Source organism: Odocoileus virginianus, unplaced genomic scaffold (assembly GCF_023699985.2).
Source record: "Odocoileus virginianus isolate 20LAN1187 ecotype Illinois unplaced genomic scaffold, Ovbor_1.2 Unplaced_Contig_15, whole genome shotgun sequence".
Lineage (NCBI taxonomy): Eukaryota > Metazoa > Chordata > Mammalia > Artiodactyla > Cervidae > Odocoileus > Odocoileus virginianus.
In genome coordinates, this window is record NW_027224332.1 from 1,750,921 (window position 1) to 1,769,089 (window position 18,169).

Genomic DNA, 18,169 nt, shown 5'->3' on the forward strand with positions numbered 1-18,169 from the left:
TTTCACAACTTCACCAACACATGGTATGGTCAGTCTTTTTAATCTTTATTTTTCACTTTTATTTTTATTTTTGGTTGCACTTAGAGGCTTGCAGGGTCTAAGTTCCCTGACCATGGACTGAACCTGGCTCAGCAGTGAAAGTACACAGTCCTAACCACCAGACTACCAGGGAATTCCCTACTTTTTTTTTTTTTACTTCTTAAAACATTTAAATTTTCCCATAATGAGTTTTTTTAAACTTTAGTATTAGCATTTCACTCAGTGAAACCTCAGGAAAAAAACAGCATTGGCTTAAACTCTGTTCAAGAGAAAGGACTGCTAGCAGTGCCTTCCACATGTGTGTGCAGGGCCTGCTTGCAAATGAGAGATGACAAGTGTATATATAGAGTAAGTATGAGTCAGTGTAGTTCACTAAAGAAAAGAATGTGGGTTTCAACAAAGTGAGTAGGTGATACAAACGTCACCAGCAAAACAGAACGATAACACCACCAACACATATATTCTATTTGTGTTACAAAAATCCCTCAGTGTATAGTTGACCCTGAAACAATGAGGGGATCAGGGTCGAGGACCTTTCATTCAGTGAAAAATCCACATATAACTTATTGTCCACACAATGGGTTCTTCTATACCCCAAGTTTTGCATTTCCATTTCGTGTAGTATCACAATACGTATGTATGTATTTTTTCTCTTTGGCCGAGCCACGAGGCTTTCCGGATCTTAGTTCCCCCCACCTGGGGTCAACCGGGCCCCCATCTCCTACCCCAGCAGTCCCCACAGTTGTTGCTATTTAGTCGGTAAGTTGTGTCTGACTCTTTTGTGACCCCATAGACTGTAGCCCACCAGGCTCCTCTGACCATGGATTTCCCAAGCAAGAATACTGGCGTGTGCTCTCATTTCCTTCTGGGGGATCATTTAGACCCAGCATCTTCCTCAACCTGAATCTCCCACGTCTCCTGCATTGGCAGGCAGATTCTTTACCACTGTATTTACTATCAAAAAATTACAGATACAAGTGAATCCACACAGTTCAGATCCATATTATTAAAGAGTCAACTAGTTCAAATTTTTCTTCTAAGTTAATTTCACCTGCTTTCAAGGATCCTGCCTAGGACATTTTCTCAAGAAGAAGCACCTCCTTCCTAATCAATACTATTTTCAAAAATGGACTATTATAATAACTATACCACACACTATACTCTTTCAGTATCACCATGCAGTGAGGAAAACAAAGCTTCCTTTAAATGTACGAGTTCAACTTTCATTAGCAAATGCAGTTTTATGAACAGTGTTGTATTGAAAAATTAAGGAAATGCACTAATCATACTTATATCATAGAGGGAACTTCATGTGACAAAAATGTATCAGGTGCCTACCACATGCTTACGCACACAGCAGTGAACAAATTGGCAGGGTCTTCAAATTCCTGGGCTTTCTGGGTGTCTAAACTCGTACCCCCTCCCCTGTCTACAAATAAAGAATCGAGGTCTAGAGAAGTTAAATGATTTTTGCCCATGACTGCACACTTCATTAGTGGTAAGACTAGTATAAACCAAGAATCCAATTCTACCTACTCTAAGGGCAAGGTGGATTTACACCATAACTGGTTTCACTTTGTACTACAACCACAGATCCATATAATAACGACAAAAGCACAGTGAGTTCCAAGTTCCCTAAGTGAATAATAATTTCATTATTATCACACCGAAAAATGAAATCTTATATTTAAAGGGCACTCATTCTTGTAGAAAGTGGCTAACATTCTAATGGATCATTAGAGTGTCTGGATTTACTAGGGCAACAGATAGTCTGGAATATTCATTGTTCTTATACTATTTTTAAACGGTGGAGATTCTTTTTAAAATAAATGGGGAAATGCATGCAAAATTAAACATTCGTTAATATATTAAAGCTTCCCAGACTCCAGAGAGGCTGGCCGGGCAAGCGCACGGTCACGATCAGTCACACCAGCGCGTTCCTGAGCGTCAGCTCCTCCCCTCCCGCCCACGCTCCCTCCTCGCCCACTCTGGCGGCGCGGGAGTAGAGAGAATGGTGCCGGCGACTCCCGCTCAATTTCAATTCTCCCACGCCCGCAGCAGCCCAGCGCGCCAGCGTTTCCACCTGCGCGCGAGTCGGCACCTCAGTCCCGCCGTCTGCCCGCAGTTCACCTTCGTCTCCGGCACGCCCGAGGCGGAGCCGCCCTCAACCCCGGAGCGTCGCGCGAGCCGGGAAGACCCAGGGCGCGTTCTCGAGACCCCAGGCCCGGACTGGGGCAGGGCGGGGCGTCGAAAACGGGGCGGTGCCTCGACTCCCGGGGTCACAAGCACCGAGGCAGCCACACCCTCCAGCTGCGCAGTGACAGCTCCCGCGGCTGAGGCGGGCCGCGCGGACAGGTGCAGTCGCCCGTGACGCCCCGCCCCGGTCCCGGCTCAGGTCCTGGCCCGCTGCGCCTCGGCCCCCGCCGGGCCGTCCGCCTCCTCGCGCACCACCTGTCGGGCCGCTTCGCGCGCGGCCGACGGCGGAAGACCCGCCCGCTTCCTGATGAGCGGCCGGAGGGGGCAGCCAGAGATCCCGAGAGGATGAGAGCTTTACCGGAGAGTGGGCCCCACGCAGGCGGTGTCTGTGCTCTGGATCTCCTGCAAGATCCGCTCGTGCTCTGGGACGGTGCCCGGACCTTCGCCGCTCTCCGCCATCTTGGCTGGAAGCTGAGGAGCCGGCGAGGCGCGGCGCCGCGCGGATCGCGGGGGCGAGCAACCTGTGCCGCGAGCGCGAGGAGGCGGGGAAAGGGGCGGGGCGAGCGGGGAAAGGGGCGGGGCGGACGGCACTGGGGCGCTTGGAAGGCCGCGCACGGGCGCGCGACCGGGTCACTGTCCCCACACCTGGGGGAGCCCCAGGTGCTGCCGGCCGCTGTGCGGAGTGGAAACCGGTCACCTCCAACTCTCGCCCGGCACTGGCCCCTAGTTGCTGTCTAGTAATTGACCCTGCTTTAAACGCATAGATCCCTGTATTCTGTGTGCAGACCCTGTACTAGCACTTGGGATTCTTTCGTAATGAGGGATGTCGACAATAGAGGCTACGGGAATGTTTAACGAGGAGGCATGGGTGGTGGAGAGTCAGAGAAAGGAAAACTCAAGAAAAGCAAAATGATGTGTGGGAATAAGATTTAGGAATGAACCAAGAAGAACCCAGCTGGCGAAAACGGACGACCGCTGAGTGGATTCCTGTTCCTGCCTGCCGAAAGTTCACAGAGGCCAGTCTACTTGGAAATAAATTATAAGCGCCAGAAACAGTAAATGACGTAAAACGAAGACATTTTATGGTAAAGATACAAGAGAGACCCAGTGCAGTGTGTGATTTCATGCCAAAGTCCTTGAACCTAAGTGCCCCCAAGTTGCTGTGGCTGGGATGAGGTGGGGAAGCCCTTGAGAGAAGTGGGCTTCAGAGAGATGGGAAGGACAGGCAGGTGCTTGGAAGAGTCTTGTTTATGAGACTGCTGAGTAAACCAGTTTGTCATGATCAAATCAGCGACCGAGGAAGATTAATCAGAAAGAGAGTACATAACCTAGCCCTGAGAGACAACTATTTTCTGGTCTCCATTAATCCATGGCCCAGCATGTCCCTTTGAGTCAACCAAGCTCTTTGTAATACAGCTGTGTAATTCACTCCAGTGAGCTTTTTCTGGAAGCTTTTACTACTTCCATCCTTCTCCCACAAAAATCCCGCCTAACAGTTAAAAGCATGACTTCTGAAGACGGGTGTGCTCAATTTAATCCCCTAGTCTTTCACTCGACAGCTGGGTGACATTGTGTCAGAACCTAGTCCCTTTATAGTTAAGTTTCTCCATCTGAAAATGACCATGGTAGTGTCTACCTCATTTTGCTGTCCCATGTTGTGTTAGCTTTCTATGACTGCTGTAACAAATTATCACAAACTTAGCTTAAAACAATTCAAATTTATTGTAGTTCTGAAGGCTAGAAGTCCAATACAGGTCTCACTGGGCTAAAAATAAGGTGTCAGCACAACAGTGTTCTTTCCCGAGGCACTAGGGCAGAATTTATTTCCTTATGTATTTCAGCTTCCAGGGGCCACCCACATTCTGTGGCTTATGGCCCCCTTCCTCAGTCTTTCCAGTCAGAAATTTTGCATCTCTCTGACCATTTTTCTATAGTCAAATTTGCCTCTGACTCTGACCTAGACCAGAAAAGATTTTCTGCTTTTAAGGACCCGTGGCATTAGGTTTGACACAACTATAATTCTGGAGAATCTTCTATCTCAAGGTCTTAACATTAGTCATAACTGCAATATCCCTTTTGTCATGTAAGGTAATATATTTACAGTTCTAAGGATTAGATTGTGGACATTTAGGGGGAACCATTATTCTACCTACCTCTTAGTAAGGTCCCAGTAAACTTTACGAACATATAAAAATGTCCTTCTTTCTATTAATCTGAAATTTCTGTCCTCCTCGGAAATTTCAACTCAAATTTAATCTCCTTCATAAAGATTTCCCTAAGGAATAAGGTGGCTCAGGGGTAAAGAATCCACCTGTCAATACAGGAGATGCAAGTTCAATCCCTGGGTCAGGAAGATCCCCTGGAGAAAGAAATGGCTACCCACTCCAGTGTTCTTGCCTAGAGAATTCCATGGACAGAGGAGCCTGGCAGGATATAGTCCATGGGGTCACAAAAGAGCCAGATACAACTTAGCTACTAAGTGCTGGGAGCCAACACACGAGACCCTACCCATGACAAGGTCATGAGGGAGAAAACCTGACAGGCAAGGCAGATCAGGTTTTCAGGGGTTTCGAAAAGCTGCCCCCGGCGCTCACCTTAAAGATGATATCTGTCTTTCTGATGCCTGCCTCAATAGACTACTCCCTAATTTCTGTGACACAGGCAGAAGGCCTTCCCCGATCTCTTCCCAAATAAGAATCAATTTAGAACGTGAATCAATAAGTTTCAATAAGGTGGTGGTATTTTATGAGATTATCCAAGGTGAAAGGAGTGTTTTAATTTAAACTCCTTTGCTGGTAGTTTGTTAGCCAAATGCATTTATGCCCTTGGTACTAATATGCATGATTGCTTATAATACCCTAATCATAAAATAACATAAAAAACCTGATCATATAAAGGCCCTAACAGACATAGAGCCCTTCGGGGGGTGAGGAAGCCCTATTAGAAAACACAAGAAAAATTATTCTAAAAGTAGCTATTGGGTTAACATTTGCTTGCTGTGTTTTGCTTGCTGTGTTTTTGCTTTTAATGTGCTAAGGTTGTGTTATAGAAACCATTGTTAATATAGTTAAAGATCTAGAGAAATAAGAGCTTAGCCCTAGTGTGGTAACAATGAGATGGTTGTTAATTGTCAGCCAGGAGTGCTAGGCAGAGGCTGCCTCACCAAAGTCGCAGAGTCAGTGTGGGGTAAACTTCTTAGATAAACGCAACTGACAACTTCTGCAGAAGGATTAATTTTTATGTTAACAAGATTATACTTCTACTCTGTACTGTTGCCCTATGAGACTGCTACCTTTCAGTTAAGGTCACCATAGAAACAGAAAATAGGTTTACATTCAGCTGACTTGCATAAAATGTTAATAGGCCCCAAGGCCAGAAGATAATGTACAAGACCCTCATAAACAAAGAAGTATGCAGAAAACACCCTGGTTTCGTGAAGAACAAGCTGATGTAATGTTAAACTATCTTCCCCTTAGAAATGTACTAATTTAGGGTATAAAAGCCATGGTAAAAAATAAAGCATTGCCAGACTCTGCCAGACTCTGCCAGACCCTGCAAACACCCCCGTCTGGTCATTCTCTCTCTCTCTCTCTCTCTCTCTCTCTCTCTCTCTCTCTCTCTCTCTCTTTTTCTCTCTCTCTCCCTCGCAGACTTGGCCCTATCAAGGCTGGTCTCATGTGTCTTCTCTCTCTCTCACCAACGCCGTTCATCCTGAGGGTATCCCCTAGATCCTGCCGAGGCCAGACCCCGGCAACTAAGCAACAGCAACAAGAAGGAATCACAAAACCTTCTCTACTGACTAGGTTTAAATTAGCCCATTTACCCACTCTACCAACAACTGTTTTAATAATGAGCACTTGTTTTGATTAGTTCTTTCTTATAATTTGAATTTTCTTTGTTTTTGTACAGTTGACACTCACAGGACAGAAACTCATGGCTGATTTCAGTGCAGGCTAGCTTGAAAGACCAAGAAAGCTCTGCTACATCCACATGCTTATTCTACCAAGAAACCCTATCACAAGCCTGTTTCCACTGTCTTTTTTTTTTTTTTTTACCATACTGGGTGGCATGTAGGATCTTAGTTCCCTAATCAGAGATCTAACCGACACCCCCGGCAGAGTCTCTTAACCACTGGACCGCCAGGGAAGTCCCTGTTTCCACTGTCTTGATAGTACAAGAGAACCCAGATCTTCCCTGGGAAATCTCACTTCCTCAAGCTGTGAAGACATACAGAAAAAAGAAAAAAAATCTCTTCCCAAGTCCACCAGCACCTTCATAGCATGTTAAGGTCTATGTAAGTTTCTTATAACTCCTCCTAGAGTTCTGCACATGACTGAGAGAAAGCTGGAGGGGTCTTAAAACCAGACAATGCTGAAGTTCTGAAGCCACTGAAAAGAGTTCAGGATGACTTAGAGAGGGGTTCCAAACAGATTGAAGCATAAGGCCAGAGTTTGTTTAATCCATTATTGGTAACAATTAGAAATTAGAACAATATCAAATTGTAAAAAGTTAGTTTCTTCAAACTTGAACTTTATATAGTTGACATTAAATATCACATCTTATAATGTAGTGTATTCAGTTGCCTTGATAGAAATCTGCAACACAAACAGAAAAGGTTACCTCAAATTCCCTGATGTTCACCATCGGAGTTTCACTGCAAGAAATGATACTTATGGGCTTTTGTTAGAGGGTATATAGTGTGTATATATATATATATATATATATATATGTAAACTTCACCCATTCCTCTGGTTACTTAAAATTTTACTCTTGGATCAAGTCAAATCCCTGTACCCAGACCCCTGCATTTTGGCCCTTCCCCCAATTGCTTTTTATTGAGTAATAAGAAAAAAGAAACAAATTTTTTTCCTGGTAGACTGAGTCCTCAATTGCTGAGGCACCACCATCTGGTGTTAGCATGTCCGAGGTGCAGGTTCAGCTCTTGAGCGGGAAAAATAAACCTTTTGAACACTGAACCTGAAACCAAAACCTAAGATCTGAGGACAAATTTTATGGTGTCCTACAAAGAGAACAGAGAGCCAGTTCTCTCTGCAGGAAAAGGCAGGCTATCTTAGCTCAGATGATGAGCAGGACCAGAATTCATTGTTCTAGAGAGTAAAGCAAGGTGAGGAGAGTAGGACATATGACAGAAGCCAGCTTCTTATTTGGCGATCAGCTTCTAGTGGGTCATTTCTTTTCAGTGTTCATTATCCAGACCTTTCCCTCTTCTCTTCTCCAACCCTGATGCAATCTATCCAAACCCAGTTCTAAATGCCCCTGCCCTGGGAAGCCAGCCCTACTTATGTTCTCCTCACTCCTGACCTGTTTCAACACCTGCCCATAGGGATTACCTCAGCATTAAGTAGCAGTCTCTTCCCCTTAATTCAAGTTAAGATAGAAGGAAGTCCATTTACCACTTCTTCTAAAACAGCTCTAGGTGGTTCCCTCTGTGACTTCTGGCAGATCCATTAGTACTTGAAGTTTTTTGGTAAGAATTGAAAGTTTAATGTCCTAAATAGCTCATTATGTAAATTTTAATTATGGACATAGATATAACATGCACATTAATGTGAAAAAAGGTCTAAAGTGCTACATATCTAGGGACTTCTCTGGTGGTCCAGTCAATGGATAAGAATCTGCCTTCCAATGCAGGGGGCGTGAGTTTGACCCCCTGGTCGGGGAACTAAGATTCCACATGCCACAGAGCAACTAAGTCTGCACATGGCAACTACTAGGCCCTGACATCACAGCTGGAGGGTCCATGCAATGAAAGGCCCTGCCTGATGCCACAAAGAGCCTACACACCACAACTAAGACCTGATGCAGCCAAATAAATAAATATTTTAAAAAATAAAGTGCTACATTTCTAAAAGTCTCCAAAATAAAGAATTTCAGCTATAGACCAAAATAACCTTAATAGCTATTTACTGAGCACGATTTTCTAAGCCTTTTATATTATCTAATTTAGCTCTTACTAATTTAATTCATCATTTTATTGGTAATTAAGTTAATACTAATTTTACTAAAAATCTAATTTCAGCCTTTGTGGTACTCTTGCTATCTCCAATTTAGTTTGGAGAAACTGAGACTTAGATTAGTCACTTGTCCAAGGCCACACAGCTAGTGAGTTGGAGAAGATGGAGCTAGTAAGCTGTTCTTGCTTTTCCTGTTAATAAAAAAGTCAGATAAGAAGACTTCTGATATTGTTTTACCCAAGGAATAAATGACTGTCAGTCTGGTCGGAGGAAGCTGGGGATAGTAGGGCACATTGGAAGATTACACATGTTTGGTGAGTTATTTGGGAAGCAGTGGATATTGATTTCCAGAAATCCAACCAAAATTTCTCTTCAGGACTCCTGGGAGGGAAAAGATACCAGGAAGACTGACAGAGCAGGAGACGCACTCTGTGTCCAGTAGGAAACTAATCAGCAAAGTTAGGGTTTAATCTGTAAATAAAATCTTAGTCACTAAGAACTTATACTTTGAGCCACTTGTCTACAGACTAATAACCAACCTTGGGAAAGCCCCTCCCTCAGAAGGAGGCTGTAGCATGTTGCTGCCCTGGTCTGGCATTTAAATGGGTTCAAATTCCAACTCATATCTCACTAAATGTGGGACACTCTGTAAAAGGACTTAACTTGTCTTTGCTTCAGTTTCTTCAAGTGTGAATTAGGAACAATAAAAGTCCCTAGCTTACCAAGTGGTGTGGGGATTAAAGAAGATGTGCTCCTGTGTGCTTAGTCACTCAGTTGCATCCAATTCCTTGTGACCCCATGGACTATAGCCTGCCAGGCTTCTCTGTCCATGGGATTCTCCAGGCAAGAATATTGGAGTAGATTGCCATTTCCTCCTCCAGGGAAGCTTTGCAACCTAGAGATCAAACCCACATTTCCTGCATCTCCTGCATTGGCAGGTGGATTCTTTACCATTGCATAAAATAAAATATCCTTTACCATCTGTTATATTAAAGAAGATAATATATGTATAATGTTTAGTCCAGATTTCATTCAACATGGAGCATTGGAGGTGAGGAGTATCTGACATTTGTTATTCAACCAAAAAGGCCAGAATTTAGCTTCCTCTTCGGTAAAATAAAAATAAAAAACAGATAAAATAATGTTCTTTTTTCTCTAATCATTAACAAAATAGCCTAATTTTGTATCAGAGTTCTCTGAACCTGAACCTCATTTTTTCTCTGAATGCTTGATTGGTAGAAACTGCCTGAAAGTTGTTCTTATTGTGGAGGGGGAACCAGGACCTTGTCTTTAGGTTAGACTCTTAGTTCTGGATCCACTTTAGTGAGCCCTCTGGGTCTTGCTTCTAAGTCAAGTGCCTCTTTGTTGTTCTTGGAGACGATGCTCATCTTTTGAGACACACATCGTGGTGGCAAACAAATCGTTGAGTCTGTCTTCATTTCCAGGCACAGGGACAATGTCTGTATTGTTCACTACCAGCCCAGTTACTATTTATTAAATGAATGATCCACATGCAAATAATACTTCTCATGTCAAGTTTATTGTTGTAAAAGCATGTTTCATGAGGTAGGGTATATCTCCACAGAGAATCCCTTCCTCATTCCTAGGAACCCTATATCAGACTTCCTGATCTTTAACCTCTCGGGAATTTGTTATTATCATTGAGATGTTTCTTAAAGAGTTTAACAGCCTTTGCTACATAATTGCCGAACTTTACCAAAATGCAGAACACAGGGTAGTCTTTATTGGCTCTAATCAGTTAAGCCTTCCCTTTTAGCCACTGTTTGGAGAATGCCTTGACAGCTGCGTTCCTCCAGCTTCTACCTTGGTACAGTGACCCCAAGTGGCTACAGTCTATAAGTGCAAGAGAATGTGAACAAAGCCCTGCCAGGTCTGGGAGGATTCCTTCCTGCTGCAAAACTGTCCAGGAATCTGTTCCATATCCCACAGGGGAGAACAATAGAAGGAAACCTGAAATCGAAGCCAAATGAAATCAGTTTTTCTGAAATATGGGCTGGTCCTCAAAGAAGTTCAAAAGTAATTAGCCCCAGGTTCTCTTCATTCAACAGCTGCTTTTATTCAAAGCTTGCTGTGTGCCAGGTTCTGTGCTAAGCTTTCAGACAGAGCTGGCTCATCCGTGCGGGGCTGAAGAAGTTGCTCTTGGGTTAATACTCTGCCATCACCATCCTTTGGACAAGGGGGACTCCATCTTCGTTTCGCATTGGTCCTGTAAATTATGTTACTAGTCCTGCCCTCAGAATGATGTCCAGAAAGCAGCATTAACTTGGTCATCCCAAAGCTAAACATTTTAAAGTCCACTGAGCAATTAAAGAGCAATAGTATTTCCTCTGAATTCTACTCTCTCTCTTTCCTCTCTCCCCAACAACCCCCAGCACTGGCTTATAATACCGACTATTTTCTCTTCTCTTTCCTCCTCATTGTTGTGTGGTTTTTTTTATTATTATTATTCCTCATCCTGTTCAGTGCAACATCTCCATTCCTCACTCTTTCCTCATTTAGCTTTCCTTCATTGCCTGTTGCCCTTTCTGCTTCTCCTGTCACTTGTCCAATTTTTTTTTCTCCTCTCAGCAAAAAGGATTTAGAAATGTAACTAATGTACTGAAATGATAATAAGAGCTGATATTTACTCCCTGGTCACTTTTGTAAAATAGCACCCCTGGACCTCACTATCATTCACCCTGATTTGTTATTCTTCATAGAATTTATTACTGGTTTTTAATTTATTTTTAGCTCTCTTCACTAAAATGTCAGCTCCCTGGGAGAGCAGGGAATTCCCTGATATAGCAGGGAATTTGCTGTATCAACAAGGCTACTGACCATCCTTGATCACTTCTGCCACACTGGAGATGCTCCATAAATTTATTTATTTAGTGAACAAATTTATTTAGTGAACAAAGGACTGAGCATTGTATGAGCATTGTATGGCTCATATATGAGCCACTACATTAAATACACTGAATGCCTAATTTGTGTAAACCTTCTAATAGTTCTATCTATAAGTATAGAGGCAAAATTTGAACTGGCTCCAGAGCCCATTCATTTAACAATAAATAAATGAAACTGTCTCCCTGCTTGGAATACTTTGTTCTCAAAATTAAAAAAAAAAAAATTAAACTTCTCTCTAGTGTTTCCCTGAAGAACAAGCAGCTAACAGAATCATTTAAGTATTCAGTGAAAATTTGGCAACTACACAGCCCACTGTCATCAGGAACCCCAAGCTTTCCTGGGGTGCTGCAGACATAGAAGGCCTCAGTCATAATTAGGCCCTCAGTTATTCCTAAACAGTTTCTTTGGATTCCATTTTATATCTACAGCATTAGGCACACTACACCACTGCCATAAGACATTAGATGAGGTCATGATATTATATTAGCATCAAATATAAGCCTTAGTAAATAGGATTTTGAAAAAGGGATACCTCTCTCCCTTGAATATTTGCAACCAAAATAAAATTTACATTATTCGGTATATCCCACCTGCTCAGAATTTCAAAATGTCATGAATGCTCATTTACTTCAACACTCTAAAGTATACATTATGCTGAAATGTATATCCCAGTGTAAATTAAACATAATAATAATAATTGATAACATTTATCAAGTATGTACAATGTGCTAGGCTGGTATTGTGCTAAGCACTTCATATACCTTAATTATTTAATATATATTTTATTATAATACCCATTTTGTAGTTTTAGAAACTAAGGCCAAAATCAAACAACTAATAAACGTTATACCTTTGATCTTAATCAATGTATTTAATGAAATAAGATTTAATAGAAATCTTACATTTCTGAAGATAAAAACAGCAAGAGCATCCTAGAATTCTACAGCTGAATATAACCAGTTGTATTTTTTAGTATGTCATCCTAAGATTTTATTGTGCTTACAGTTTAGGTTGTTGGTGTTTTGTTGTTGTTGCTTTAATGTTTGCTTTCCTAAAAGTATGTTATCTTCATTCTTAAAAACATTAAAGTCAAAGAAATTACAATATCCTGTTTGCTCTTAAACTGGTAAAACTCCACGGTCAGCTTTTGGAAAACAGCCCAAGAGAGTCTGTGAGTACAAATGTAAAACAATTATGTTATCATAAAACAATTGCAAAAATTTCTTCTGGTACGTCATCATGTACAATTCCCTTTTCCTCCTATTTTTCCCAGCCCTCAGCAGGGCTTTCTTTGGATACCTCCTCTTTTTCTACCTCCCACTAACATTGCACTTCTCTTCAATCTCTTTATCTCAGTCTCAACTCTGGCAAAAAATTTCTGAACCAAATCAGTTCAAACATGTTACAATTGCAGGACCTGTTCTAGGAGGCTAACAACAGACCTGCAGGACCCCACGAGGCATCATGAGCCCAGGCTATATCCAGGTATGAGAGTATATCCATGGGGGGCAGGTCTAATGAGGGAGGCTTGGCAGCTAGAAGTTCTAGCATAAATATGTTAGGGTCCTGCTACTGTTCTGTTCTAAGACCATAGCCACCAGCATTATTTTACAAGAACCACCCTCAACATGAGGATTCATATAACTACCAATGCACTGGAATTGATATACTAGTTGAAAACTATTAACTGTGCTTGTTCAAGGCAGCTGGTAATACTGATTAAGGCTCAACAAAGTACTAGCCTTGTAGATTCTTAAAGCATGGCTCCAGACAGCCATTAAGCCTACCAGGGACAGGCCCGCCCCTAGAGGGAGCAGCTGGCAAGGAGCTGGGCATGTCTAGGCCAAAGGGAGGAACTGGAGTAAAAATCATAAAACCAAATGAGAAAATCTAGTGGAAATTACCATATGGCGGTAACATGAAAAAAAAAACAGTGATGCCCAGGGCAAAAAGGATTCAGACAGCAAAACTAATTTCAGACCCCACCTGCTCATGAGTTTCAGCCTACCAAGAATCTGTCAGCCAGGAGACTTTGAATGCCCAAAGCAAAGCCAAGCTAGGACAACCGGCACTAGCAGTAGATCTTTCTTTACATTTCTGTCTTTTCTTTGAAATTCAATCACTGTCTGCATGTCTAAGGTCAAATTCCACTTCTCCAGCAATTCAATTATTAGAGCTGCCTGATATGTCTTTATTGGGTATTTTATTGGCAATACAAATAAACCATGGAAAAATATAATGTCTCAGCTCCCCCTAAAACTGTCTCTCCTTTAAATTTAATACTTCAGGCAGTGAAGTATTCGTTTCACACATAGATGAAAACAAACACAGGATCTCAGGATCATCTGATCCTTTTCCACTTTTCCACCAAAACAGAAAAAAGACCAAAGGAGCTAACCCAAGAGCCCAATGGATAAGTCAGGCAGGAGACAGAAAAGGCCACCTGGAAGAAGCCTGCTCTTGGAGCAGCCTTGTATGAAATCAGGAGGTCGGGGGAAGGAAGCCTGGGCAGGTGAAAGAGACAAGGGCCACTGACAATGCTGGATGACTTGAGTCCGAACCTCAGCAATTCACTCACGACTCCTCAGTGGAGGAGACCCATTCTCTCAGATGAAGGTGAGGCAGAGAGTGACAGGGAGGGCTGTGGAGCCATTTTTAAATGACGCTAGTAGAACTCATCTATGGGTTTTGAGTCCCTGAGCTCCCTGAGCTCACCCTGTTAGAGAAACAAACCCTTGATCTAACCCTGATCTGAACACTGACCTCAGAAACAAGGTGGGCAGGGAGAGGAAGCCAACTTAACAGTTTGGGATTTTACAACAGAAAATGTCTGTGGAAAAATGCCTTTCTTTTGTGACATGGAAGAATGACTAGGAGAGCTCTCAGGTATTTTCTCTCCTTCAGTTTCCACGTACGGGGTTTCTCCCCTGTATTCCCAGCCCCATCCTCTCAATGTCCTGACCTTCCCTTCACTGTCCCCTCACAAGGCCTCACAGGAGGTCATGTGCAGGCCTCCTGGTCAGTCTCCCTCCAGCCAAACTCCTTTTCTACCCTCTCTGCCTTTAGAACTTGTAGCTATTCTAATCTATTCAAATACTTCTGCCTTTTCTTATTCCCTGAAATGATGACTTTCTCTCTGGACTACCTTTTTTCCTTTGTCTTGTAAGACCATCATTAGCTCAGAAGCTCATACAAATTAGTTCAACAAATATTTATCTAGCTACTGAGTGTCGAGTATGGTAGAAGCTTCTGCAGAGAATACTAAGATATAAATAAATAGCCCATGCCCTCAGGAATCTTTAGCCTGAAAATGGTTATAGCACAAAATACATGCGAGCATACACATACCCAAATGAGTCAGAATAAATGCCCTGGATTCTTTGGGGCTTCAAAGGATGAAGCACTCACCGGTGGTTAATGGATCAGAGAGGCTTCATAGAAGAAAGAATATTTGAGTTGTGCTTTGCAAGAAGGGCTGGATTTAGGCAGACAGAAGTAAGAGTGCAATTTAATAAAGAAAAGGAACCATAAGAACCAGAAGGAAGAAAATATCAAGGCATATTATCAAATAGTAAATACTCTAGTTTGGCCAAAATGGAAGTCCTGTCTTTATTTTCCAACCCTCATATTTGGCCATATGAACTGATATGTTCCGTGAGGAGTGGACCAGAATAGTTGACACTGGAATATCAATAACATACATAGGGAAGTGCTGAAAGGCAAACACCAGCCTAAGAAGTCTTCATCTCATCAGTGATTATAGCAATTGTTTAGGAAAAGTAATTTTGGTGAATATTGTCTCAATTAAAGGTTTGTTAGGGGACTTCCCTGGTGGTCCAGTGGCTAAGGCTCCATGCTCCCAATGCAGGGGGCCCGGGTTCGATCCCTGGTCAGGGAAGTAGATCCCACATGCTGCAACTAAAGATCCTGCATGCCACAGTGGAGATTGAAGATCCCGCGTGCCACAACTAAGACCCAGTACGAGAGGTGGCTCAGATGGTAAAAGTCCGCCTGCAGTGCAAGAGACATGAGTTCAATCCCTGGGTCAGAAAGCTCTCCTGCAGAGGAAAAGGCAACCCACTCCAGTATTCTTGCCTGGAGAATTCCATGGACAGAGAAGCCTGATGGGCTACAGTCCATGAGGTTGCAAAGAGTCAGAGCTCTTTGTGAAGCTAACAGTGGGCATTCCAGGTCCGCTGGTGGTGACAGGCAGCACCTGGAGAAAGTATGTGTGCAGTGTGCTCTTGTGATGATGGGAGAGTGCTGTGACTGCCAGATCTAAACTGACTCTTTCCTTTAGGAGACCTAGTACAAGACCCAGGACATTTACCCTCAGAACAGAAGGTAGGACACATCCAAGAACCAAAACAGGAAGTCAGGTCTAGTAGCAGAGCAAGACTCGCTGATAGTTTCAAGGATGGATGAAGCCTGTAGATACTGGCCAGGGTTGAGAGACCAGGGGAGAGACGTAGAGAGGGTCAGGGGTTGAAGACTAAGGGCTCTGAAGCAGCAATGGCTGCAAAGGCCACAAGAATTAACACTTGCCCAGGCATCCCTGGTGGCTTGGATGGTAAAGAGTCTGCCTGCAATGCAAGAGTCCTGGGTTCAATCCCTGGATCGGGAAGATCCCCTGGAAGAAGAATGGCTACTTACTCCAGTATTCTTGTCTGGAGAATTCCATGGACAGAGGAGCCTGGTGTGCTACAGTCCACAGGGTCACACAGAGTCAGTCACAGCTAACACTTTCACTTTTTCAGGCTCCCTTTATTCCCCTCTCGTGTTTCCTTTTAGACTTCTGACCTAGCCACCAAGCAGATGCACAAGTTTTAGAAGGTGCTGGTACAGTATAAAGTATGTTCCACTTGCAAAAAGTTACCAAGTTTCCCATTAGCAAAAAGCTTTGGTTTTTTCTACCTGTTGAATAGGATAAAAAGCACCTGCCCTTATTCATGGATGTTCATGATGCTCAGATAAAATGAAGGTATAAGTAACAGTTATAATGGAGTTGTAATTATTTTTCTACTGTACCTACACATTGATAATCTAAGAATCAACCAATTAATATCAATAGCTTCCAAAACCCCCAACCCTACCCTAGGCCCTTTGGAAAGATTCAGGATACATTTAATGCAAAATCAAATTTAAATTCAGATTTAAACATATCTGCTCCTGGATCTTTCTGAGACTAAAAAGACAACATCAAAAAAAATATCCTTTCACTTAATCTACAGATATTAATCAACAAATATTTATTGAGTGTCACTATCACAGTCAGAGATTGCCATCCTGTTCCCATACTGATAAGTGAAAGAAATAAGCAGGCAGTCAGAAAGAATTAAATTTTTTAAACTGCACACTTAACACAGAGACATACGGTCTTTCATTTTAATTCTGTCCTTGAACTACGCAAATTAATCCCCATCTTACCAAAGAAACTGATTCTTAATCTTATGTAGAAATAAAAAATACATGTTTGAGAGTGCCCCATATACCCAAGAGCAGCAACAATACAAATAAGCATTCTGTGATTTTTCCTACAACTCACACCCACATCCACTCAAATATAAATGAGTTTCAATGATATGACTAATTGTTCTCTGTACTTTCTACTAAGCAGTATTTTAGAGAAAACAAGTGAAACCTGATGTAAATAAGATGGAATATCTATTTGGAGCTGGCATGCAGCCCTTTTTGATCACTTGAAAGTCATTTCTATTTTTTAACCTTGTGGTGATGAATCATGAAACAAATATAATACCAAAAAATGTGGATAATTTATTCACCGTCATTTCTTTAAGGATAAAACTTTGAGATTAGGTATATATAGAATTGCAATCATTTCTCAAAAATTATTTTTTATTGTTATAGAGAAAAGTATAAAAAGACATGAATAAGACTACTTTATCACCACCAAAGAAGAAACAGCAAAATATAAAGGAGCCTTACCTTAAAGTAGCTTCAATGGGCAGCTCAAAAGACTGAATCTCAGCCAGGACATTCTCATAGGTTTGATCTGGGTCTTCTTCCAACATTGCTCCTGATTTTCCAGCTGTGGACAGCATATTTTTTTAATGTAAGACAGTACTTTATAAGAGAAATGTAGTTGTATTATAATTATGATAGGATCTCTCTGTCCAGCCAGAGTAGCAGCAAAAACTGAGCTCTCTGTCTGACTTCATGCTATCAAAATCCTTGCTTCCAAGAATGTTGCACAGCTGTTGCTGTCTTGTCTCTACTTATAACATTTTACTTATTATTAACCTTGACACAGTTCAGAGAGTTCCTGCCTGATGCCTGCTATATTTATTTACTTGTTTCTCAAATACAATAACTGCAAACTTTGATAGGAATTAGAACAATTACACTGTAAAAAGTTATGAGAGACAATTGGCTTGTTGGGGCACATATTTTAATGTTGTTTATGCTAGGTATGTGATTAAAGTCATACTCTCAGTTATTCCTGCAACTCTACCCTTGTTCTCACAAACTCAAAAAAATAACAGCAACAACAAGAAAAAAACAGTCCTCTCGGATATGATTTTGAGGTCACTGAGCAAGCACTTTGGTCCCCCATCTTTTTTATTTCTCCACACTCTTCACTGCTGGGTGAAGTTCAACCATGATGGAGCCATTCCTTTTTTTGTTTCCTGTTCTAATACAAATGCTCCTGGAAGTGGTTGTGTTTTAACCCTTATAAGTTCCTTATGCCTGACTGAGAGTGAGTTCGCTAGATCCTTTTGATGGGAAGGGTAAAAGCATGAAGATGCCAGGAGGTTGAAGAGGGCTGGTTGCTGCTGAGAGGAAGAATGCATGCAAGAAGTAGAGGCCTAAAATATCAAGGAAAAATGTGGACAACAGATAGCCCCAGGTAGGACTAGAAAACCAAATATGTACAAATTTCCCATTACAATTTGTGCTAGATCATCTTCAATTCTGAGTTTAACTTCATGATTTCTTGCCCAGTACCACAAAGTGCATATTTAAGTGGTTAAGAGTCCACGCTTCCATTGCAGGTGGCATGGGTTCAATCCCTGGTCAGGAAACCAAGATCC

The 18,169-nt window shown here is 42.1% G+C and overlaps 1 protein-coding gene across 7 annotated transcripts in view; it reads right to left on the bottom strand.

The window, feature by feature from the left end:
- Positions 1-17,265, bottom strand: part of EXOC6 (exocyst complex component 6) — a 199,519-nt gene extending 182,254 nt beyond the window's left edge. Inside the window, exon 1 of one of the 7 annotated variants that reach the window (XR_011486471.1) lies at positions 17,064-17,265. Coding sequence is in view for 4 of the 7 variants with exons in the window: in XM_070464108.1 (XP_070320209.1) it covers positions 17,064-17,179 (116 nt within the window). In the remaining 3 variants the exon portion in view is untranslated. Of the gene's footprint in view, positions 1-2,122; positions 2,429-2,593; positions 2,746-17,063 lie in introns of those variants that run through there. The other 6 variants (XM_070464108.1, XM_070464110.1, XM_070464109.1 and 3 more) reach the window with 6 other exon arrangements.
- Between the last annotated feature and the right edge of the window lie 904 nt (positions 17,266-18,169).